Genomic DNA, 26681 nt, shown 5'->3' with positions numbered 1-26681 from the left:
TTATGGGGTAGGTACATTTGTTCGAATTTCAATCGTCCGAACGGTGGAACAAATGTTCGAATTTCATTCGTCCGAACCGCCGAAATAACAAATTGTTCGAATTGGACAACTTGTTTGTTTCATTCGTCCGAATCGGTAGCATCACTTGTCCGAATTCTGTCGCTAAATTAGTATTTCTTATTGCTGTTTTAGTTTAGATTAGGTTCACGTTAATGTTACTATTTTCTTATATTAACGGACAAACGATTATTCGAACAAATGAAATTCGCCAGTAAAGTTAACATAAATTGAACGACTAAATCACCAACAAAAGTTGTGATAAATTTTTCGGGCAAATTAAATTTCCTTTTTGAGACATACGATCCTGTTTTCCGGAATTCGGACAAATGATCATTCGGACATTTGTACCACCGTTCGGACGAATGAAATTCGAACAAAAATGTACCCAAATCGCGCCTATTGGTTAGATCTTACTTTTTAAATTTGTTCGATTGTATTCTTATTTAGCTTCTTTCCTTGAGATTGAGTTTTGGTTCCAAATTGCGCCACCCGGGCATTTTTCTCAAAAACCATTTACTATAGAATATTTATATATGAAATTTTCAGGATTTACTTTTTACGTAGGGAAGTCGTTATTTTGTAAATTTCAGAAAAATCGTAAAATTTTTCACGGTTTGAAAAGTTTCAATGGGAAACTTGTAGAGCATACTCGAAAACCTGCTGGTAACGTTGTTTCGATCTGAAAAGGTCAATTTTTCCGTAAGACCAAGTTGGTAGTAGTAGGCAAAAGGTATTTTTTTTTCAGAAAACAGTAAGCATATATGGTCTGTTCTTAAAGGGAATATAACCTCTGGTATTTATGTCGCCCTCCGAAGGTTCCAATATTGTCCGCTGCCTCCCATGGCTTTTCACACCTGCGGCGCTGATAATCGCTGATTGTGAAGGGAATAAAGGAAACTGATGGGGTCTTCCATAAAGAACGCGTTGGAGGTTCTATTCCCTTTAAGAAAGATTGCTTAAAAAAATTAAATTGAGGAAAACTGTTGTTTATTTCTAAGCTTTGAAATAATTAAATAATTGTTACAAATAAGGTTTCAGTAAAACCTCTTATAAGACAGCGATGAAAATATAACACACACTTTAACGTAAACGTTTACATTACGGTTTTTTACAGACAAAGGTCATTATTTAATGCGATATAGGGTGGTGGCTTGTAATTCCGGACACTTTTTAAAAATCGATAGAAACATAACCCAATAACTAATTTGATATGAATACTTTATAGCGTATTCCATAGTTTGAACTTTCGCGCGTGTTTTAAACCTATTTCGAGTGAAAATCATCTGATATTGATATTTTTATGACCTTCTTCCTGAAGCTAGTACCCGCTTCTAATTCCGGACACTCGCTTCTAATTCCGACCTAGAGGGTTTTAATTCCGGACGCTCGCTTCTAATTCACGACCACCGGCTTCTAATTTCCGACCACTGGCTTCTAATTTCCGACCACTGGCTTCTAATTCTGGACACTCTAAAATATTATAATTTACATATTAAAAATTACCTATACTTTAATAAATATTTAAAATTATAATAAAAATATAATACAAATTAATAAATTATAACACGAATTAAAATATAATACACGATATTAATAATATAAATGTAAAAAATATTTAAATATACTAATAATTACAAATTAAAAATATTTAAATATACTAATAATTACAAATTAAAAATATTTAAATATACTAATAATTACAAATTAAAAAATATTTAAATATACTAATAATTACAAATTAAAAATATATTATAAATTATAAATAAAAAATATATTATAAATTATAAATAAAAAAATATATAAAAAGTTACAAATTAAAAATGATAATACAAAAAATATATAAAAATATATTAAAATCACAAATTAAAAATATATTAAAATTCCAAATTAATAATATATAAAATTCCAAATTAAAAAATATAAATATTTTAATAATTATATAAAAAAATTATTATACAAATTAAAAAATTGTAATAATAAATAAAAACTAGTAATTAAAATTAGAGATAACTTTACCACAATAACTTTTTAATTAGCAAATAAATTGAATTAGGTAGGTAGGGCCTATACAAAAAACAAACTAAATTTTTTAGATTATTTTGATCGTGAAATTCTTTTTTTTTTATTAATGATCGTGAAATTCTTTTTTTTTTATTAATGATCGTGAATAGAAAGATTGAATCGTAGAGCCATCCTCCTTAGTAGAACGAACGACAAATTTCCAACTTCACGCGTTATCTGAGAGGCGACGTTTTAGGGTTACGGAGAGGCTTATTTCTAGCCGTGTTTGGGGGAAAATGAGGGGGCGAAAGGGAGGGTCAGCGTTGCCAACCGTACTATAATTATAGTACATTTCGATAATTATACCTTTCGAATTTTTCCGTACTACAATTTCAATAGCGTACTATATAGTACGCTTTTTGCCATAATTGTATTATAGTTTTACTATATTTCCGATATTTGTGCAATAATTTAAGAAATATTAGAAAGTTCCTTTTTGTTTACATAAGAACGGCGTTTCCAGTTTCTTAAGTAGGCTAAGAATTGAAATATTATACTCGGAGTGTTTGGTTTGTTCTCGAAAATACGGCTGACTTGACTAATCAAGCGTGTTGTAGCCTAACGAAAACGAAATATGTTAGTAACGGCCAACTATGATAAAGTGCTACCATGGTATAGCGAGTAATCAAAGCTGGCCGTACTTGTGTACTATAATTTTCTAGAAAATTCGATAATTTTTGGGCTTCGATACTATAATTTCAGTTTTGGGACCTGGCAACGCTGGGGAGGGTAAATAACGCGTCGTCCGCTCTTAAAGTGCGGGAAAACGTGTGGTTGTATTATTGCGGATATAATAACGTTATAAACAGTCTTGATTAATATCGTTTAATTTTATTTTATTCACTATAAATTACGAATGAACGAGTGACCTTTCAAGGTGTCCGGAATTAGCTGCTACGTAAAGGTTTTTATAATTACTTGTTAGTAACTAAATTCTAGGACAAAATGACCCCGCGTATGTTAGTTTTGTAAGGAAAAAGTTGAATTTTTAGCAGAAATAAAGGTTTTTATCACCCGTTCACTGTGGACGAGATGAGAGCTTATTTCGAGAGGCGCATGGGGCGGCATTCCCACAAATTGGCATTAACTTAATCGGGCGTTTTACGCCTGTCGTTTAATATCAATAATATATTATCAGGAACGTTTTACACGATTTTGAAATTGCGTTCTACGTATAGCCCGGTTCCCGGGGCTTAAAATACATCTTTTTAAGAAGGCCTACAGCCATGAAAATTAAAAATAAACAAATGTAAACAAAAGTGTCCGGAATTAGAAGCCACCAGCCTACCTTCCATATTTTCACTTATTCTTGAAGTTGTTAATGCAATTCTAGTATGCCTTACTCTCGGGATCAGCGCGCCTCATGGTGGAGTTGTTCTATGGTCAATGTAATCGTCACGCTAATTTAGTCAGCCAGTTATTTAGAAGGTGGTATCCAAACAGCAGACCTAGTCACACAACTGTGTTTCGAGCAGTTCGCGATTTCGCGAACAGAGGAAACGTTAACCCTAGGTTCAAGGGGCAATGTCGTCACAATATCGACAATGAAGATACTATTCTTGCTTACCCCCGTGCGAGCATCAGACGTGCAAGTATCGACCTGGGTATAGCAACGACTTATATCTGGATAGTTCTTCATCGTAACAGTACCGAGCAGGCCTCCACCAAGCACTACATGACGGAGACACGCAACGCTGATTAGAGTTCTGCAACTGGGTTATGGATATGTAAATAGATAGCCTAATATCCAAGTCATCTAGCCACTTTTAATGCCTTTAAACAAGTGGCCGGGTTACAATGCGTACTCTAGGCCCTAGGTGGTGGCGAGTCCTTCATGCCCCGCGAGCCAACAGCTCCGTACACTAACGATTACCGTGAACCCCGACAAGTTTTTTTATGGGAAGGGGAAATCATAGAACTCGGGGAAAAACCTCTCTAACCAGTGGGGACAGAACTTGCAAACTCAACGCAGAAGGAGTGGTTCCGAGTTTTAACCCAGTGCCACAAGCTGAGATTGAGCCCGGCTCCTCTTGCTGCGAGGTGAAAGTGCTAGACACTCCGCCACATCTTGGTGTCTGACCAATGTTAATCTTCGAGGGACTGGCCATTTAATCACCAAAAAAACCACGCAGGGTTGCCACACGTCAAGGAAAAGTCAGGGAATTGAAGAATGGACCTAAAAAGTCAGGCAATTAAATTTTATCTTGGCACTTTTTTAAGGTTATTTTTTAGACCAGATCTATGATTATCATTTATTTCCTTGAAAGTGTGGCTAATAAGTTCATTAAAATTTATTAACTTCTGATAAAAGTAAAATATAAAATAAACATTTTGACTTAAAAAAAAGTCAGGGAAAATCTCTTAAAATGGTCAGGGAATAGTCAGGGAATTTGAATCTCAAAATTTTGTGGCAACCCTGCCACGTATGGAATAACGTAAACCGTCGCTGGTAATTTCCCCATCACCGCCAGCAGCAATTTTGATTAAATGTTTGGTCAGGTCTGGTTGCCGATAGTTATTGGTCCATTCTTTCTCCCAAATCACGTAAATGGCCAAAATTAGTAAGCGCCTCCTTCAAAACGAGCTAGCGGATTAATTGGACCATATTCCGTTGGCCGATTTCAGACAGCTTGACGGTGCACCAGCTCATCAGCATCGAACTGTTGCGAATTATCTAAACGCCGAATATCCAGATCGATGGATTGGAAGAAATTGTCTTGTAAGATGACCTCCATGTTCACCTGTCCTAACACCACTCGACTTTTTCCAAGTATACCAGACACCTGTGGCAAGTTAAGAAGAATTACGACGGTGAAATGAGGAAGCCAGCCGTCTGGTAACTCCAGACATGATTCAAAGAACATTTCGTACCATGGTTCATCATGCAGCGATCAGTATTGCAGCCGACGAGGGAATAATTGAAACATTTCTGTGATTTGTTTTTAGTTTTATTAAACATTTATTGGCAACTTCAAGAATAAGTGAAAATTTGGAAGGTATCGCTTTAAATACTAGGCGACTTTTGTCCGTAATAAACAGTATTGTAAACGTTTACAATGTAATTGTAAAACGTTAAAAAGTGTGTAACAATTATTTAATTATTTCAAAGCTTAGAAATAAACAACATGGTTTTCCTCAATTTAATTTTTTGAAAGAATCAATCTTAAGAACAGACCATTATGCTTACTGTTTTCCTACTACCAACTTTTTTTTCAAGGTCTCATATCTTAGTGAAAAACAGGGTTGCCACGGTACCTGGAAAAGTCGGGGAATTTGAATATGGGTATTAAATCAGGGAAAAGTCGGGAATTTGAATATGGGTATTAAATCAGGGAAAAGTCAGGGAATTTTAAAAATTTGTCCAAAAATCATAGAAATGTCAGGGAATTTAATTTCGGTTGCAAATAGGAAACTTTTTCTAAAATATAGGTTAAAAAATACAAAATCTTGGCACAAAATAAGTCAGGAAAAATCTCTGGAGATGGTCAGGGAAAACCTGGAAAAGTAAGGGAATTTAATCATAAATGCAGAAGGGAATTTAATTGAACAAAACCGTGGCAACCCTGAAAAAATTTCCTTTTCTGACCAAACCAACTTTACTAGTCGGTTTATCATTTAAACTTTTCAACTAGTACCTATCGGTAAAACAATAAATTTTAACGGTGAAAAGTTTTCAAAATAACGCCTACGTAAAACCTGGAAATTTCTATTTTCTATAGCAAATGGTTTTTGAGAAAAATTCCCGGATCGCGCAATTTGAAACACCTTGTATATCTTTCTTTCGGAATATTTTAAAGAGGGGTACGACATTTTGCAAATTTTGCGTGCGGGATTTTGAAGTGATTTAACTGGTTTTCAGGGTTGTCAAGAACCAGTCAGACTGGTTTTACCAACCGATAAAAACCCTGGTTAAAACCACTTTTTGTATTTCACTTTTTGTCGTCTGCTACGCCGCCATGTTAGGGTATAAAAGCAGACAAATAAGCCTGCTATACCTCACAATGTAAAGGTACTGTTACGCGCAAAAACGCAATTTTGCAATCTGTGAATTTTACCATTTTCGAAGTAATATAATATATATATATATTTGAGAATTTTGTGTGTGGTTACAACCGCTTTTAACCATACTGGATTTTTTAATTTAAAAAAAAGAAGTTTTTTTTCCAACCCTGTGGTTTTGAAATTTCAAAGCACAATTTTCGTAATGATTTCTGGTCTTTTAGGCTGATTTTGAAATTTTGGAACTGCAGGCACCCCAGGTCCTATATATCCTATATTTTCAGAAATGTCCTATAACATCCCATATTTTTAGCAAAATCCCCCAAAAGTCCTATAAAATCCTATAATTTTGATATTTTGCTCATTTCAAATCCAGCCACTCACAAGGAGACTACCCGAGGTGGTTATCACCGATTTTGTTGAAACGCGGGGGTTAGGTAGACCTTATGGTAGTATGAAAATTCGCAAAGGGAAAAGTTGTGTTTTTGACCTCTCCATTTAAAAAAGCATGGGATTTTCTAGGTTACCCAAATTTTGTTAAAATTTAACCAAAATTTATCAATTTTAGCCAAAATCATTGATCAATTTTACCCAAAATAGGTCAAATTAATCTTTTTGGGTATGTTTTGAAAATAAAATTTTTTAAAATTTTTTAAGTAAGTAAGTACCCTGTGAAACTGAGAAAATCCCATGCTTTTTTAAATGGAGATTTTTTGTTTTGAGAGATCAAAAACATTTTCGGTTGCCATGGGAAAACTAAAGCCCATTGCAACTTTTCCCTTTGGCAATTTTCATACTACCACAAGGTCTACCTAACCCCCGAGTTTCAACAAAATCGTTGATAACCACCTCGGGTAGTCTCCTTGTCAGTTAAATTTCAAGATTTAGCTATATGATAAATTCCTATACCAAGTCATTCTAGTCTATACTTTTGTTATTGTTAACATGGTTAGCTAATAGTATATTTTTGTGATAAAATGGTTAAATAGTTTCTATTTTTTAAGTGAAAATCAAAGATTTATTTATCTAAATATAGATTTAGTTTTTAAATACATAAAGTTATTAAATTAAATAGCATATATAGTCCTATAAAATCCTATAATTTTGTAAAAATAGTCCTATAAAGCGCTATATTTTTAGAAAAATATCCTATTTTTCCTATAAAAGATTTGAGTGGGGGCCCTGGAACTGTTTTACGCCCAAATTTGAGGTTTTTCAAGTTAATTTTAGGATTTCTAAAATATTTTTGCTCTAGAGTGCGCGGGGGGATTTGTACGAATGCAGGATCCCTCGATTTTTCCGTCACATTTGGTACGCGACAATCACAAGTTCCCAACGCGGCGTTGTCTTTAGCGACAACGATAATTTAGCATCAAGCCCGGCAAGATTTAAATGATAGCGTAGATGGGATAGAAACCGTTAAGATTTCCGTCTCGTCTCGGAGAAATTTCATTAAGGACCCCAGAATCTCCAGCGAATGGATGCGGTAAACAAATTAAAATGAGGCTAGGCGTCAAGTCGGCAGAATAGATATGCCACGGTGGTGTCCGATCCCGACATTCGTCCGCTTAATTAATGATAGTAATCAGGCTCTCTGTCGAGAAGCCAGGCCACTGACGCCATTTTTGAGTGCTTGTCCGAAGTTAATGTACTCTTGTCTAGTTTGTAGCAAATTGTAGAGAGCGAGTCGGTTTAGGCCGGGAATGCAGCCTTCCGCGTCATTGATTCGGATTAATGTTCTAAAAAGCTTGGTCTTTAGGACTTCGTTTTGATAAAGGGTTCGTACTGAATCTAAATAGAGGGAGAAGGTCAGGCACAAGTCGATCGGTTGGCTGATTTAAATCATGATTAAAATCAAGTTATTTTTAAAAAAACCCATTGATTTAAATCACACAATGTATGTCAATGGAGGAATAAAAAATGGCAAAAATGGGTTCTTAAAAAATTAAAATTGAAAATTCGAGCAAACTAAAATATTAAATATTAATTTATTTTATTTAATTCAAGATTAGCTGACTGATAAAAGCAAAATATCCGTTAATTATACGTTAAAATATTAGCCTAGTTGGTTATTATTATTATTATTTAATCCAAAAAATCCGATATATTTGAGTTTTATTAAAAAAAATCAAAAAAGTGCCAACTCCGTAAGACGGGGATTTCATTAATTTTGTCAGATAAAGTAGGGATTTTATTTACATTGTTAGTCAACCACACCACACCGCGCATTGGCAGGTATTTATTAAAATAAATAGCACATCATAAAGTAATAATAATTTTGTGATGCTATTTATATAATTCGATTAAACAGTTAGCACTATCTTCAGGAATCCATACTTCTACTTGGAATGCTTATCCTGCCGTTTCGCGTTTGGTTAGATAACTCTGACGGCTTTGACCCCGCCTACGAGAAAAAAAATCCCCTCTTCGCGCACTCCCCTCTCACGTAGTTGGTTGTTAAGTTAAGATAGTGACGAAAATCTGCCGCGATAAGCATTCCAAGTAAAGGTATGGATTCCTGTGAGAACATTGAATAACATTTATTTATTTTTCATTTAAAAACGCCGAGAAAATTCCAAAAAAATTAGGAACATTGGCCAAATGTATAGTCAGCAATATCCCAGCTTTTCCAGGAATTTTAGATCAGAAAATGCCGCACGAGACCCGTGCTAGAAATGTCAATATCGCTTAGTTTGTTTTATAGAAATCTAATCCGGGTGAAAGAGACTGATGGAAGGGTATTAATCGAGGGGTCGGACATTTGTACAAAATCCCGTACACTTCAGAAGAAATCTCCGACGAAATCGCGAAATCTTTGACGAAATCGCGAAATCTCCGACGACACCTTGAAATCTCCAACGACACCTTGAAATCTCCGACGACACCTTGAAATCTCCGACGAAATCGCGAAATCTTTGATGAAATCGCAAAATCTTTGATGAAATCGCGAAATCTTTGATGAAATCGCGAAATCTCCGACGAAATCGCGAAATCTTTGACGAAATCGCGAAATCACAGAGATTTCCAAATCCCGTACGCTTTTTTTGGGGAATGTCCGACCCCTCGGTATTAATGGTTAAGAAAGAACGGAGTGAAAGCGCGCCTCATTCAACGTAAGCCTGATTAATAGCTAACTGAGGGTTAAGAATGGCTTTAAATTTCAAAGGTACCGGTCGTGACTATATAGCTGCCTCGGATAATTGTCCGCTTTGAGACAAACTTTGTAGTGCGAAAAGAGCTCTCTCCATTAGCGAGAGATTATTCTGTATAATTCGGCGTTAAAGACGTTTCGTCCACTCGGGAAGACCAACAAATGTGGCATTATCGAGGAAACTAATTTGATCGCTACACTCTTCATCATCCCTTTTCACACTGGTCCAAATTATTTTACACGTTAACGATGACTAATTTATCCTCTTATACCAAAAATCATCGCTTTTAACCTTCTTACATTTTTTACCTTTTCGTAGTTTTTAAAATTCTAGCATGAAATAGGGATGCACCGATATATCGGCCTATTTTTCTAATATCGGCTTAAGCGAAGCCGATATTAGCCGATACCGGTATTAGAAAAATATTATCAGAAAAACTTTTAAAATTAAGAAAATTATCGATTAACTAACCAATGATAATATTTTATATGATTGACCGCGCCATGTACGCCAGACTTCAGAAGCTATAGATCATACCTTTTTTTAGACTAGGGGTTACGAGTGTAAACAAATAAAAAAGAACGATATTTGATTTGTGATAGAAAATATGTATCACTTAAAATGAAAAGAAACATATTCGGATATACTCTTGCAAACTTTTTTTCATGAAAAATTTGAATAAAATGGTATGACAGTGTACTGAACCGTTTTTTGGAATGATTTTATCATGCACACTAATGTTATGATTCCCATGTTATATTCAATGGGTAAATTTCCATTTTGTGTTGTCAAAAACATTTTTGGTTGCCATGGCAAAACGGTTGCTCATGGAGACATTTCCCTTTAGGGTTTTTCAAGTTACACCAAAAGCGACATAAGACCCAAAAGTGTGTCAGTATGTTATAATGTTTAATGAGAGTTTGTCGCGAAGTCAAAAGAGGGAGTGGGAGAGGGGGTGGAAAATACGTCATCAAAATTTGTAATTTTCTCCACTTCAGCGCCGCCGAGTGAGGCGTTTTAGAACGTATGTCTATGGGAAAATAAATCGAAGAGAAAATCGCGGCAGACCATAGACTAAATATAACGTTGCTAGTAATATTCCAACTAGTAGTTTATGTAGTCTATTGTGAGACTAGCTCTCAGTAAATATTTTAACGGGCGCGAAGGTAGAGTTGACACACTTTTGGGTCTTATGTTGCTTTTGGTTACACGAAGGTCTACCAAACGCCCGAGTTTGAACAAAATCGGTGCGTTACACCTCGGATCGTCCCCTTGTTAGTCATTTTCACTAAATATAAATACGTTCTTTGGTGAAACCAAAGGGAGACCACTGTTTAAAAATACGAAGACCATCCGCCTCCCGAGACTTTATCCTCGATGTATCTCGTCTTCGCCCCTTACCGACAGGCTCTCCTAATGAAAGACGCTTATCTAGGACAGGATTGGCTTCCCAGTTAGCTACCCTTCCCTCCGCGTTGTCCTACGCCAGACCGGAAGCCTCGTCCAAGCCACTGCCGCTCATATTTCCAAGGCTGTAAGAGTGGAGCGTGGGCTCCTTGGTCCGACGCCTTCGCTACACGTACTTCGTCAATGGAAAAGGAATTAGATAGTACCAGAAGAGATTTCGCAAAACCTTCCGCAGCCCGCCTTTTTTTCTTTATCTTTTACTAGCGGAAAAAACTGGCTAACATCCGTTGCGGATTCGAATTGTATAAAGTAACTCACGCAACGTGAAATAAAAGATAAAAGGATTTTTACCTCTCCGAGGGGACTTTGTACCCTAGGAGGGGTTATACAACCACCGTGTCTGTCTGTCTGTCAGGCCTGCGAACGCGCTCGCATTTTCGGGGCAAAGCGTAATCACTGCGTACCCAGTTTCTTAGAATCCGGGAAAAGGTTTTTCCAAAAGCGCCCTCTTTTTGTCATTGGGTGTAGTATAATTCTTTAATCGACCGGGATTCGAACCCGAGCCCTCTTGCACGACAGCTGAGCGTTCTACCGCAGAACCACGGATACAGTTACGCTTCTCTGAACTCTTCCGAGGAGAGGTATATTTTGGCTTGCCAACTTGTTTGTTTCTGCTTCTTTCGTGTAACGTATTTGAAGGACTGAAGGGGGCTGGCCTAAATCATGGGACGACACGTGTTCGCGATCGCATTTTGTCTGTTCCCCCATTCCGCGGAGATACTGGATATAATGCCATTGATTTTTCATATTTTTCTACGGTTTAAAACTTTTGGAAAATGCAACCTTTGCCTCAAGGCGATAGGGATTTTTGATTTATTCCTTCTTTGAAATTTGGCGGGAAGGTTTTTAAAAAACCCCAGATCCATCGGGTTTTATTGGGTTTTATTAAAATTTATGCTAACAAGTTAACATTACAAAAATCTACGTATTTCGACTCGCGATAATAATAAAATTAAAGACACATCTAGTAAAATCTCTGAACGAATAAATTAACCGGCAATATTTCGATTAACAATAAAAAGTTGGGTTAACTGTTTTTTATGAACATTTTATACGAATAAACAACGATTTAACATGCAAAAATATTCGGGTTTTTCGTATATTTTCGGATAATTTGCGGATATGAATAAAAATAAATAATTGGATAATTTCTTATTCAAACGCCGATCTCTACTATGAACCATATATTTAAATTTTTTGAATATCGCGCCAAAATATATCAACTAACTACGAATAAACATGTGTTAAAACTAAAATAAGTGTGAACTGAGTCTTTCTTATATAAAATAACAACCCACGTTCTTTTAAGTGGGTTTTTTTTAAGTGGGTCGTACCCAAAAAACCGCGGTTTTTTTTATTTTGAACCCTGTAAGGTTTTCTGGTACGTGTCAGTGATTGGATTTTAATCAAAATTGTACTTTTTTAATGGACGGGAAAAATGTAACGTATTTTAATCATAGGTGGAATCTACCGGCGCGTTTTCATTGGGAATGCTAAATCGATTCGTAGGATATTCTTAAGCCACGGTCACACTAGAGCTGAAAACCAAGTGTAGGTCGGTTTGAGTGCCAGTTTTGACCGCCGACGATAATTCTTGGTTCACACGTGCGAAATCGCTTCACCCCGGTTCGCTTATAGCCAAGGCGTAACGTCATTTCAAATTATGACCTGAATTTTGAAAATACTAAAATGTATCCCCAAACAATTAGTTAATCATTTTTACTATATATACAGTAATATTATTTGACACTATTTAGAATTTCCATTATTTTTGGAAATACGAGCAATTTTACTTCCCCGCCTTGTCGGTTTGAAAGCGATTCTAAAGCCACGATCACACTAGAGCTTAAAACCCAGTTTAGTTCGGTTTGAATGCCAGTTTTGACCGCCGACGATAATTCTTGGTTCACACTTGCGAAATCGCTTCACCCCGGTTCGCTTATAGCCAAGGCGTAACGTCATTTCAAATTATGACCAGAATTTTCAAAATACTAAAATGTATCCCAAAACAATTAGTTAATCATTTTTACTATATATACAGTAATATTATTTGACACTATTTAGAATTTCCATTATTTTTGGAAATACGAGCAATTTTACTTCCCCGCCTTGTCGGTTTGAAAGCGATTCTAAAGCCACGATCACACTAGAGCTTAAAACCCAGTTTAGTTCGGTTTGAATGCCAGTTTTGACCGCCGACGATAATTCTTGGTTCACACTTGCGAAATCGCTTCACCCCGGTTCGCTTATAGCCAAGGCGTAACGTCATTTCAAATTATGACCAGAATTTTCAAAATACTAAAATGTATCCCAAAACAATTAGTTAATCATATCAGGAATATTATTTGACACTATTCAGAATTTGAATCCCATTATTTTTGGAAATACGAGCAATTTTACTTCCCCGCCTTGTCGGTTTGAAAGCGATTCTAAGCGAACTGACTTGGACGAGTTGCTTCCCAAACCAACACGAAGCGATTTGTCACTCTTAAGTTTTGAAAACTAGTTATCTAAACGAAGTGATTTTAGGGGTTAGTGTGAAGCTGGCTTAACAGTCGAAAAGCGTTCGGGTTTCCAGGGCTCCAATACGAACGCGTCTCCGGTCGATCCGTCAACGTCCAAAAATGGTAGAAACGTGTCGGCTGGGCTCTTCAGATTCTTCTTACGAAATTGTCACTGGATTCTTTTCCCAGCATCCTTCACTATTGTGATCCAAATATATCGGGTAAAATACGTAAAGGCAGCCCGCTTTTGGGCGAACGGGACGAATAACTTGACGCGTACTATATTACCTTTTCCCATCTCTATGGGAAAGGTGCCTATTTGCATCCTATAATCGTAAAAGGGCGTACAGAGAAGAGCCCAACGACATCCTTCTGGGCTAATAACCCGAAGCTCTCTCCCTCTTCCAAATGGCAGTCGGTATATTCTCGGGGAAAACAGGATGAACGAGCTCAAGGAGAGAAAGTTAGCGGCTCGAGCGAACGGTGCCACGAGCGGGATCGAAAAAAATAAAAAAATATAGAAAAGTCTACGAAAGTTTATTATGAAAACTTTGGCCATAAACGAGCTCTGGAAATGGAAATATCCATGGTTCTTTGGGAAGTTATCTCCCCCCACGTTTTTCCCAACTTGTACGTCAAAGACCATCTCTGGGATGAGGATCGTGAGAGGAAGAGGGGGAAGGCAAAAAATGGACCGTTGCCAATAGCGACGAGATGGGGATGAACGGAGCAGGGTGACGTCCAACGTGTTTTCCTCGTATTTTATTCTCTTTCCAAGCTTTCTCTCCGGCTCTGCTCTTTTTCCATTGAACTGGAAATGAAAAGTGAAAAGTACCTTTATAGCGATCAGCCTCCCTCGTTTTTAATAGACTGCCGACAACTTTTATTATAAAACTGGCGGATATTTTTTTATTTGTTTATTCGGTTTCTTTTGTGAAACATTCCTTGGCTCTATCCAACTGTGAGATGGAATTGGAAATTTATAGTTCTCCGGGGGGAACTTGCGTTTGTTTCCCCCCCCCCCCCTAGCACGAGTGAACGTATTTGAATTTGTTGTAGTGGCTCTTTGTATACGTAGTTCATTTGGGAGTACTGAAGGAAAACCGGTGATAATATATCGGGAGAGAACGGTGTTTGTTGAAGCTCACCAATTTATTTACGAATTTGTTTTTCTTCAAGCCTAGGCTTTTTTTGCGGCTTACGTTGTAAGTATCGGAAATAAATAAAAAATGCTTAACGGTTCGGTGATTTTAAATAAGATTGTGGTTCTTTGTCAAGGCCCAAAATCCCGGTCGTCTAGGTTATTATGTAAATTTAATTCTACACTATATTTCTTGTGAATATTCGTGGCCGATAATATCGGACGATATTAACAAAGTTATGTATCATAACAGTAGTGTATATGATAAAATAATTGTAATAGACGGTTCAGTCAGTGCACTGGCATACCATTTTATTCTAATTTTTCATTAAAAAAAGTTTGCAAGAGCATATCCGACTATGTTTATTTTCATTTTACGTGATACATATTTTCTAACACAAATCGAATATCGTTGTTTTGTATTTGTTTACACTCGAAAAAAAGGCATGATCTAGCTTCTGAAGTCTGGCGTACGTGGCGGGGCCAACCAAATAAAATATTATTACTAATTAGTAAATCGATGTTATGCTTTGTCCGGTATTTGAGTCAAATCATAAACTAAATGCTTAAGCGGACGTAAAATACCTGTTTATTTTGGTGCCCAAGACTTAAATTGGCCCCACCAACCGTTATGTCGAAGCATTTCATTAAATTTACAGACCGCCACAATTTTGAATTTGACCAATACTATCGATACGCGCATTGTCTTTTTTGACGAATCATTATTTTTTTGTAATTTTTGATTTTTACAGAATAGCCTTCCAGGGTTGGCACATTTTTGATTTTTTTTTAATAAAAATCAAATCAATCAATTTTTTTTTATTAAAATCGGATTTCTTTGAATTTATTGATTTCTTTTACAATTTATTTATCTTTCATTGTATAATTAACGGATATTTTACTTTTATCAGTTAAACCAGGGTGACCACAGTTTCTATACTTCCTATTGTTTTCCTATAATTTAACGTCTTTCCTTTTGCTCCTATAATTTCATTAAATTTCCTATAATACCCTTAGTTTATATTTTAACTCAAACGTCTGAAGAAATTAAAATAGTGGATATTTTACACTTAGAAGTCTTCATATTGTCCTAGTTTTTAAAGATGCTTATTTCCAACACTGTTTGCCGAAAGTTTTCGACTATTTCTATCGGCTATCCACTTTATTTTGAATGTTATTCCCCCCTTTAAATAATTTTGACAACCGTTTTCTCTTATTGTATAATTTATTTTCTCCTATTTCTTCCTTTTTTCCCCCAATTTTATTCCTATATATTTTCCTATATTTCACTGATAAATTTCCTATAATTCCTTTAAAGGAATTAAAAATATTCTGTGGTCACCCTGCAGTTAGCTAATCTTGAATTAAATGAAATTTTAATTAAATTTATTTACTATTTAATATTTCCGTTTTCCAAAATTTTCTATTTTAATTTTTTAAGAACCTATTTTTGGCCAATTTTTATTCCTCCATTGAAATACATTGTGTTATTTAAATCAACGATTTAAAAAAAACTTGATTTAATCTTGATTTTAATCATGATTTAAATCAATTTGATTATAATCAGACAACCTTGGTTGAGGTGATCTGCGGGAGTCGTGGTCAAATTTATCTCTGGCATGAGGGGCGGGGGAGAAAAACGTCACCGGCTTCCGTTTGAACGGCGTCGTAAGACGTCACTTTTAAGAGGGAGGAGCCTACAGTTAGAGCATGAAGGGCATTGATAGCAAAGCCGGGTAAGGGGGAGGAGCCTACAGTTAGAGCATGAAGGGCATTGATAGCAAAGCCGGGTAAGGGGGAGGAGCCTACAGTTAGAGCATGAAGGGCATTGATAGAAAAGCCGAGTAAGGGGGAGGAGCCTACAGTTAGAGCATGAAGGGCATTGATAGAAAAGCCGAGTAAGGGGGAGGAGCCTACAGTTAGAGCATGAAGGGCATTGATAGAAAAGCCGAGTAAGGGGGAGGAGCCTACAGTTAGAGCATGAAGGGCATTGATAGAAAAGCTAAATTGGAAAGTCACTATTTGCAAAGCTAAATTGGAAAGTCACTATTAGCAAAGCTAAATTGGAAAGTCACTATTAGCAAAGCTAAATTGGAAAGTCACTATTAGCAAAGCTAAATTGGAAAGTCACTATTAGCAAAGCTAAATTGGAAAGTCACTATTAGCAAAGCTAAATTGGAAAGTCACTATTTGCAAAGCTAAATTGGAAAGTCACTATTAGCAAAGCTAAATTGGAAAGTCACTATTAGCAAAGCTAAATTGGAAAGTCACTATTAGCAAAGCTAAATTGGAAAGTCACTATTAGCAAAGCTAAATTGGAAAGTCACTATTTGCAAAGCTAAATTGGAAAGTCACTATTTGCAAAGCTAAATTGGAAAGTCACTATTTGCAAAGCTAAATTGGAAAGTCACTATTTGCAAAGCTAAATTGGAAAGTCACTATTTGCAAAGCTAAATTGGAAAGTCACTATTAGCTAAGCTAAATTGGAAAGTCACTATTAGCTAAGCTAAATTGGAAAGTCACTATTAGCTAAGCTAAATTGGAAAGTCACTATTAGCTAAGCTAAATTGGAAAGTCGTCTCCGTATGCATAAATAAAGACATTCTTGCAGATACGGAAGGGATCAAGTTGGCGTAGAGTGGCTTTACGAGTACTAACAAAGGACACTTTAGCTTGTTTTTATATAGTCTCGTTGTTTGGGTGAAATATCACCGCTTCCAGATTTTTAATGGCCAGCATTTTTTTTACTTTATGCAAATGATTTTGGGACGTGGAAGGAAAGGAAGAACGTGTTTTTCATTTATTTTTTCCCTCGAATCCAGCAAAGTTTCTAACGAAAGTTCTTTTCGCTTTTCTTTTTCGGCAGGCCAGTATTTTCACCGTAGCTGCGCTGGACTCCTTTGGGCAGCTGGTGGCCCGCGACCTTAGTTGACCCCCGTCCAGGACACGTTCTCGAAAAGCCGCGACTTCGCGCACGGTTAGAAGACCTCGATCCAATTCCTTTCCACCAGCGCAGCTCACGTTGTTAGCCAGCGCCAGTCGGCAGCCGAGGGTAAGCCAACATCGAATCTGAGATGGACGAGTCCAACGACGGCGGGATGGGTGGGAAGAGCGAGTTGGAGATGCTCCAGGTCAAGGCCAACGAAACCACAGACGAGGTAAATAATTATACTCTTTCTTTCTTTGTTTTATTTCTCTTTCCCGATCCATCCCCAACTCCCTCCCTCCTCCTCTTTTTCGAAACTGCCCTAATTTACCTTTCCCCCCGAATCCGTTAATGTTTTAAGGCTAATTACCGGCCCTCCCCTTCTTTGTATTTTTAAGCTTATATATTTCCAGCTAGGAGCAACAAACACAAGGAAAACGCAGCTAGTCTTTAAACACGCTAAGGCAGTGTTGTGTACAAATTTCATTGGACGAGCCTTTACGCTGAACGTTTTACGGAAAGGGGGAAGACAATTTCCGAATTTTCCAACGGCAGCAGGCGCTAAAGCGTCTAACCAATGAAAAATGACTTTTAACGAGTTGCGTTATCCTCGTGTTGGTTGCGCCTAGATTCCAGCTTGTAACGCGAATCAAGTGTTATTATTTCGCGGGTAAATTGTCAACAGCGCGCTTAATGGACTCTGGGAGTATACAGAAAGGAACAGTCGAAGGAAGTGATCTGCTTATGTCCGTTATGCGGAAGAAATTTTAGATTAAGTCTTATTTGCGAACCGCCGCTAATATTTCACGGTTGACATCCAGAGCGTTGCTGTAATAGCATTCTATTGGATTTAACGCAACCGTGGATCAATTTTAAGCATATCAAATATAGACAAAGTTATAAGCAAATCGGAATATTATGAGACAAAACTACAAAGTGATGTTTTTAAAACATCTCTTAAATTTCAATTTTTGTTTCCTCAACGAAAACCACGAAATATTCGTTTTACTCTGTCGTTCACTGGAAGTAGACTGACTGCATGGCACACGTGTACTGCAGTCAGCCTACTTGCAGTGAAAGACAGAGTAAACCGAAGATATATGTAGTCGGCCTTTAAAGAGATTTTCTGAGCAAGGATGGTGAAACATTGAGTCGACATTAAGTACCTTTCTTGAAATATTGAAAATTTCGAACATCAACGAAAGTTGTAAAAACAAAAGGTTTTTGAGGGTGTATTAATTCACCTTGTTCCAGAAAAAGGTGTACATCTGGATTATATAGTGAACTGAACAACCATTTATAAAATGAGGATGCACTAAAGCACATTGATAGGAAATGGTTCCCTAAAAGCACCATTTGAGGTTTTTCGAAGTTCGTTGTCTCTTTACGAGGCGCTGGCATCTTCATAATTACTCGGACATCATCGAGTCCTCGGCCTTTTTTGAGGTCAAGTACTCGAATAAGTAATTGGAGAATACTCGTCGATTACTGAGTACCAAATAATTGCATATGTGGGTACCCAATCACTCTAAGCCACGATCACACTAGAGCTTTAAACCCAATTTAGATCGGCTTGAATGCCAGTTTTGACCGCCGACGATAATTCTTGGTTCACAAACGTGCGAAATTGCTTCAACCCGGTTCGCTTATAGCCAAGGCTTAACGTCATTTCAAATTATGACCAGAATTTTGAAAATACTAAAATGTATCCCAAAACAATTAGTTAATCACGTTTACTATACATCCAGTAATATTATTTGACATTATTTTGGAAAATACGAGCAATTTACTTCCCCGCCTTGTCGTTTTGAAAGCGATTCTAAGCGAGAGGACTTGGACGAGTTGCTTCCCGAATCAACACGAAGCGATTTCTCACGCTGGTTTTGAAAACTAGTTATCTAAAACGAAGTGATTTTAATGGTAAGTGTGAACCTGGCTTAATAAGCTGCTCTCTAAACTCGTCGAGTATTTGTTTTTTCTATCCTCGTTGCTTCAAAGTTCAAAGAGGGGTTTTTTACAACTTTTTGGGGGGCAATAAACGGTACACATACAAAGTTGTGGAAACTGTGCTTCATGTAAATTAAAGGAATATTTTTCAGCATTGAAACTTACTTTATACTCCTTTTAAATTTAATTTCATAATTACTCGAATAAAACCAGCTCCTAATCAAGTACTCGATAACCCGACTCGTTAAAAATATTACCCGAGGTTTTTTTTTTAGTTACCCGACTCGAATAAGAGAAAGTTTTCCCTTAATCAAGTACTCGATTACTCGACTCGTATAATGGATGGAGAAAAAATTATACTCGATAACCGACTCGATTGCCTAAAACCCCAACTCGCACAGCCCTATTACTGTCCTTAGATTTATGGTTAGCCTCGTTTCGGCCCTAGATATCATGTAGTCTCCGTATGGGCCCAAACACTATTTAGCTTCATTACGAACCCTAGATAACTTACCCTCATTTCAGGACTGATAAAACATTTAACCTTAGTTATCCAGCTCCGTCGCGGGTCCATTTAGCTTCGTTACGGGCTCTAGACATCACAAAGCCTAGCCACCGATCTTGGTCATCTCTTAGCTTCGTTAAGGGCTCTTGGCATTCGTAATGGGCCCTAGACATCTAATTCCGTTACCGGTCAAACGCCTCAAATATGGTCGGCTTTCCTTCTGACCATAGCCCCGGGAGCTCCATTAAGTTGGCCCCCCCTCTCTACAATTTTAAAAACTTTCATTTGCGATCGAATGCGACCTCGATGCGACGTTATGCGAAACTAAAAAAAAAAGATGCGACATAATTGTTAAGTTGGAATAATTAAAACAAAAGGGGGGGCTAACTTAATGACAGCCCCCCCACTTTCAACTATCAACCCGGAAACACAACCAATAGAATGCGACCTCAATGCGATGTTATGCGACACCCTTACTTTCGAATGCGACATCTTAGTTAACGAGATAATCGCTTTCGTAAGTGGGGGGGCTAACTTAACGTGAGCCCCCCTATAACAGTTGAGGCCTCCAAACACCTTTATTCGATTGCGACCTCAATGCGACGTTATGCGACACCCTTACTTTCGAATGCGACATCTTAGTTAACGAGATAATCACTATCGTAAGTGGGCAGGGCTAACTTAACGCAAATGAATGGGCCGCCATGTTAAATGAATGCAAATGAATGCGACCTCATTTTAAATGAATGCAAATGAATGCGACCTCATTTTAAATGAATGCAAACGAATGCGACCTCATTTTAAATGAATGCAAACGAATGCGACGCCATTTTAAATGAATGCAAACGAATGCGACGCCATTTTAAATGAATGCAAATGAATGCGACGCCATTTTAAATGAATGCAAATGAATGCGACGCCATTTTAAATGAATGCAAATGAATGCGACGCCATTTTAAATGAATGCGACGTCAATGCGAAGCAATGTGACACCATAATTATCGAATGCGACAGCTCGGTTCACGAGATAATTAAATAAACAAATCTGGGGGCTAGGTTAATACTAGCCCCCCCATGTTGGAATTAAGACAAATAATCACCGCTATTCGAATGCGACAGCCGTGTTAACGAGATAATCGATTGAACCAGATCGAGAATCATCAAATATAAATACGGAAACACAGGTCGATTAAGTTGCCCCCCCCCTTTTTTGATTTCCCAGAAAATTTCTCTATCAATTTTATGCACCCACAATGCGACAGCAAGTGAAAGAGATGTGATTTAACCATTATCGAGTCGCATTCATTTAAAATGAGGTCGCATTCATTTAAAATGAGGTCGCAATCATTTAAAATAAGGTCACATTAATTTAAAATGAGGTCTAATTCATTTATATTGATGTCGGAATCATTTATATTGATGTCGCATTAATTTTAAGGTTTCACATTAAAATTGTCGCATTAATTTAAAATAAGGTCGCAGTCCATTAAAATAAGGTCGCAGTCCATTAAAATGAGGTCGCATTCATATATATTGATGTCGCATTCATTTATATTGATGTCGCATTCATTTATATTGATGTCGCATTCATTTATATTGATGTCGCATTTGGATAAATGGTTGTCGCTTTGGTCCGCGTTGACGACTTAATTTTTTTTATAGAACTTATTTTTTATATTTCGGGGGGAGGCTGCCATTAAATTAGCCCCCTTTTTTCATTTGTCTATTATCTCATAACCTAATTTGTCGCATTCGTTAAAAATAGTGTCGCATTAATTCGCATTGACGTCTCTTTATATTAAGGTTAATTAAAATTATGAATTAATATGGGGGGTTACTGTTAAGTTAGCCCCCCCACTTTCTCTATTAATTTTCTCATAAACTATTTTTCGCAATCAAAATTATATCTGTCGCATTTCTTCGCATTGCCATGTAGTGGCAATGATATTCTGTTCTGGTTGAATAACGAAATTATGGGGGCTGACGTTAATTTAGCCCCCTTTTAATTTTAATTATATCTCGATAATGGTTAAGTCACATCTCTTTCACTTGCTGTCGCATTGTGGGTGCATAAAATTGATAGAGAAATTTTCTGGGAAATCAAAAAAGGGGGGGGGCCAACTTAATCCACCTGTTTCCGTATTTATATTTGATGATTCTCGATCTGGTTCAATCGATTATCTCGTTAACACGGCTGTCGCATTCGAATAGCGGTGATTATTTCGATAATTATGGTGTCGCATTGCTTCGCATTGACGTCGCATTCATTTGCATTCATTTAAAATGGCGTCGCATTCATTTGCATTCATTTAAAATGGCGTCGCATTCATTTGCATTCATTTAAAATGGCGTCGCATTCGTTTGCATTCATTTAAAATGGCGTCGCATTCGTTTGCATTCATTTAAAATGAGGTCGCATTCGTTTGCATTCATTTAAAATGAGGTCGCATTCATTTGCATTCATTTAAAATGAGGTCGCATTCATTTGCATTCATTTAACATGGCGGCCCATTCATTTGCGTTAAGTTAGCCCTGCCCACTTACGATAGTGATTATCTCGTTAACTAAGATGTCGTATTCGAAAGTAAGGGTGTCGCATAACGTCGCATTGAGGTCGCAATCGAATAAAGGTGTTTGGAGGCCTCAACTGTTATAGGGGGGGGGGCTCACGTTAAGTTAGCCCCCCCACTTACGAAAGCGATTATCTCGTTAACTAAGATGTCGCATTCGAAAGTAAGGGTGTCGCATAACGTCGCATTGAGGTCGCAATCGAATAAAGGTGTTTGGAGGCCTCAACTGTTATAGGGGGGGGGGGCTCACGTTAAGTTAGCCCCCCCACTTACGAAAGCGATTATCTCGTTAACTAAGATGTCGCATTCGAAAGTAAGGGTGTCGCATAACGTCGCATTGAGGTCGCAATCGAATAAAGGTGTTTGGAGGCCTCAACTGTTATAGGGGGGGGCTCACGTTAAGTTAGCCCCCCCACTTACGAAAGCGATTATCTCGTTAACTAAGATGTCGCATTCGAAAGTAAGGGTGTCGCATAACGTCGCATTGAGGTCGCAATCGAATAAAGGTGTTTGGAGGCCTCAACTGTTATAGGGGGGGCTCGCGTTAAGTTAGCCCCCCCACTTACGAAAGCGATTATCTCGTTAACTAAGATGTCGCATTCGAAAGTAAGGGTGTCGCATAACGTCGCATTGAGGTCGCATTCTATTGGTTGTGTTTCCGGGTTGATAGTTGAAAGTGGGGGGGGCTGTCATTAAGTTAGCCCCCCCTTTTGTTTTAATTATTCCAACTTAACAATTATGTCGCATCTTTTTTTTTTAGTTTCGCATAACGTCGCATCGAGGTCGCATTCGATCGCAAATGAAAGTTTTTAAAATTGTAGAGAGGGGGGGCCAACTTAATGGAGCCCGTTCAGGGGCCTGGGCATTCGTTGTTGATAGTTTGGGGCCGTGAGTCATTAATTAGGCGCAACTTATTACGATCTATATTTTGGGGCCCATCGAAAACAGTTTCTCTAAATTTACCTTTAACCACAGCACCTGTTTTGGAGGATGAATTAAAAGAACCTTCTAAAAAACGTGCCTTAATTCACCTTCAGACGGTGGCATTTTGTTTTTACAGTGTACATAGAAAATCTGAATTTTCAACCGTATTAAAATAAAGGAAAATATTGCAAAGAATCAAAGGCAATACAAAAATAATTCTGATAAAATTTATTTTGAAATAATTCTTATTTATGGGCAATTTCAATGATCATCGCGAAGGTTTCGCCATGATTTTTCTCTTATTTAATCGCGATACTAGGTAAGGATCATATGGTAAAGTTGCCGACTTGGAAACACGTTGCAAAAATATGTTAAGAAATTTTTACACTTACGGGCTATTCACAGGAGCCGGCATTTTAGCAAAACATTGATAAAATTAACACGAGTCGAAAACCGAGTGGTTCCTCGCGAATGGAGAAATTATTTCGACAACGTGCTCGATTGACAAACGCTGTTGGTATTCACGTTTCGAAGTGTCTGAACTTCAAATATTTAAATCTAAATAATTTTGGTACACATTGATTATGCAAGACTAAATGATAATATTAGTGTAAAATAACATTAATTGACATTTTATAGTACAAGAGGTTTTTTATTCGGAATTTATAGTGATTGTAATCGCCTGACGAAATCTCGACAACATGCCCGTGAAAACGCTAAGTGTTTCGCCAGTAGCGGCGCTAAGGGTGGGCTGAAGTGGGCTTTAGCCCCCCTGCATTTCTGAGAGGGGCCACATATTTATATTAAAAGGGCCACATATTCATAATTAAGAGGCCACATATTTTAATTTATGAATTTTCTTTATCTCTAGAAATTTGTTTTATTGCGAAGAAACGTTTTTCTGGAAAAAATCTTTCAAAATCAATTTGTTTACTCAAAAAGGTAGTAGACCATAAACATATAGATTCGGGAGGAAGGTAGCGGAAATTGAGATAAAGTTGAAAAGAAAGGGGCTTATGGGAATTTACGGAAATATCCAGGCATGCACGTGTCCTCTCATGCAGGTCAGATACAAGGTCAGTAGGGGGTCCAAAAACGCGACGAGAGCCGCAACAATAAAACGACCTTGCTCTTCTCGCTTCCTGGAAAATTTTGGGTTTTTTCGATTTCACCACTTTTGCGAAATATGGTCAATCCAAGGTTCCCGCTAAGGGCCACAAAATTCTTAGGGGCCACAAAATAATTAGCCCACCTGTGAAAAAACCTTAGCGCCGCTACTGTGTTTCGCAAAGTGGCGTAAAAATGTTGATTTATTAAGATGAGCCGTAAAAGCGGGTATAGGTGGCGTAACGGTACTAGCTTCTCCGAGGTAGCGCCTATGATCTAGCGTTGTTGTTCAAACTTCTAGGGTGATCCAAGGGGACCTACTAGACGAAAGCATTGGCCATTGGCTATTGGAAATTTAAAATATTTGACGTCACAAATATCCTTTTAGCAGACGACGTTTCATAACACATACTAGAAATGCGTTAACCTACTCGAAATAAATGAATTATTTTTAACTTTTACAGTTAACTTAAGTTTTTTCCTTGAAAGAATAATTAAATATATCTATGATAGTTTTATTTATATATAGGAGTGATTATATCGACGCTTATCTAGGGCCATAAATCCAAATGACTACCCCTTAGCTCTGAGCTAAGGGGTAGTCATTTGGATTCATGAGCTCATGGGAGTCATGCTTAGGGTACGTTCAGCCGCGCTCATCGGACTGACCGATTACTAATCGCTGATATCGGTTTCCTACTGTACGCTTTTTCGCGTTTCCGGTTTTGACGTCACGATAGTCATCGGTTACTCACCAAAGTCATCGGCTGGAAGAGCCGGTTTTTCCCATGACTGACGTCATTACTGACGTAAAACTACAATTAATTCAACGTCATTTTAAAAAAACACCGGTGACCGAATAAAAGCGTTCAACAACTAACGACGTCAATCACTGACGAAAAAGCTCATCATTTTAGACGTTTTGCGTTTGTACTACGACGGCCAACTTTGACACTCGGAAACGCGAAAAAGCGTACAGTAGGAAACCGATATCAGCGATTACTAATCGGTGAGTCCGATGAGCGCTGCTGAACGTACCCACTGTATGATGTATTTTTACTGCCGAAAAGTATTTTAAAAAATTAGCACGAGCCTGCCAAGGGAGTGAAATTAGATTTATTTATTATTGAATAGATACTTTTATCCTTTGAGATTTGTTAGCTACGTCTGGTAAAGGAACCATACTTCCGGTAACTGGTAAAAGTAACGATTCCCCGGTAACTGGTAAAAGTAACGATTCCCCGGTAACTGGTAAAAGTAATGATACTTCCGGTAACTGGTAAAAGTAACGATTCCCCGGTAACTGGTAAAAGTAATGATACTTCCGTTAACGATTAAAAGTAACTGATAATAGTCACCGAAAATAAATAAAAACTTGTAGAGGCTATCGGTGAGTGCAGAGGGCTATTAGTATTGGCTCGCGTGGCATGAAGGGCTTTCCACCAACCTCCGACGAATTGTAACCCGACCACCTGAATTAGTGACAATAAATCCGCTAGAAGACTTGGGCCCAGGGTGGTGCCTTGGGTATTAGCCTATGTGATTATTATTAATGGCTGACGAAATATTTTCCTAAACTGATCGACGGCTTTTTCGACCGTTATTTTGAATTATCGACAATAAGATAAAATGGTCCCCGAAGAAAAACCGCGCCTTTCCACCCTCCGCAGTGATATAATCTTTCCCCTTCCCGGTATATATTATCCAGGGTTGCCACACTTCAGGGAATTTAAAAATGGGCCTGAAAAGTCAGGGAAGGTCAGGGTATTTTAAGAATTGGTAAAATTTTCGGGAAAAGTCAGGGAATTAAATTTTATCTCTACACTTTTTGAAGGTAATTTTACACGGGATGTATGACAAATTCTATGATTATCATTTATTTCCTCGAAATTTTGGCAAATTTTTTCAACCTTTGCAATAACCTTTTTGCTGAAATATAAGTACATTCAAATTTATTAACTGATAAAAGTAAACTATAAAATAAAATATTTTGGACTTAAAACTCACGGTACCTAGAATTCCTGGAAAAGTCAGGGAATTTTAATATGGGTCTAAAATCAGGGAAAAGTCGGGGAATTTTAAAAATTGCCTAAAAATCAGGGAATTTATTTTAGGTTGCAAATAGAAACCCTTAATTAAATTTAGGGTAAAAAATTCAAAAATTAGCACAAAATAAGTCAGGGAAAATGTCCGGAGATGGGCAGGGAAAACCTGGAAAAATCAGGGTAATTTGAATGTGAAAATCTGGCAACCCTGTAAAACGTCTGGGAAAATCTTTTAAAATGGTCAGGTTAAACCGGGAATAGTCAGGGAATTTG

The 26681-nt window shown here is 37.4% G+C and overlaps 1 protein-coding gene across 3 annotated transcripts in view; it reads left to right on the top strand.

Moving 5' to 3' along the window:
• Positions 1–26681, top strand: part of LOC149935473 (synaptosomal-associated protein 25-like) — a 142610-nt gene that overhangs the window by 13875 nt on the left and 102054 nt on the right. For all 3 annotated transcript variants that reach the window (XM_090180525.1, XM_090180523.1, XM_090180524.1), the window contains exon 2: positions 17251–17542. In XM_090180525.1, coding sequence (XP_090036651.1) covers positions 17459–17542 — 84 coding nt within the window. In that variant the 5' untranslated portion in view covers positions 17251–17458. The remainder of the gene's footprint in view (positions 1–17250; positions 17543–26681) is intronic.

This window comes from Leiobunum rupestre, chromosome 7 (assembly GCF_980474605.1).
Source record: "Leiobunum rupestre chromosome 7, qqLeiRupe1.1.hap1, whole genome shotgun sequence".
Lineage (NCBI taxonomy): Eukaryota > Metazoa > Arthropoda > Arachnida > Opiliones > Sclerosomatidae > Leiobunum > Leiobunum rupestre.
This window is presented reverse-complemented; position numbering and strand designations above follow the sequence as displayed.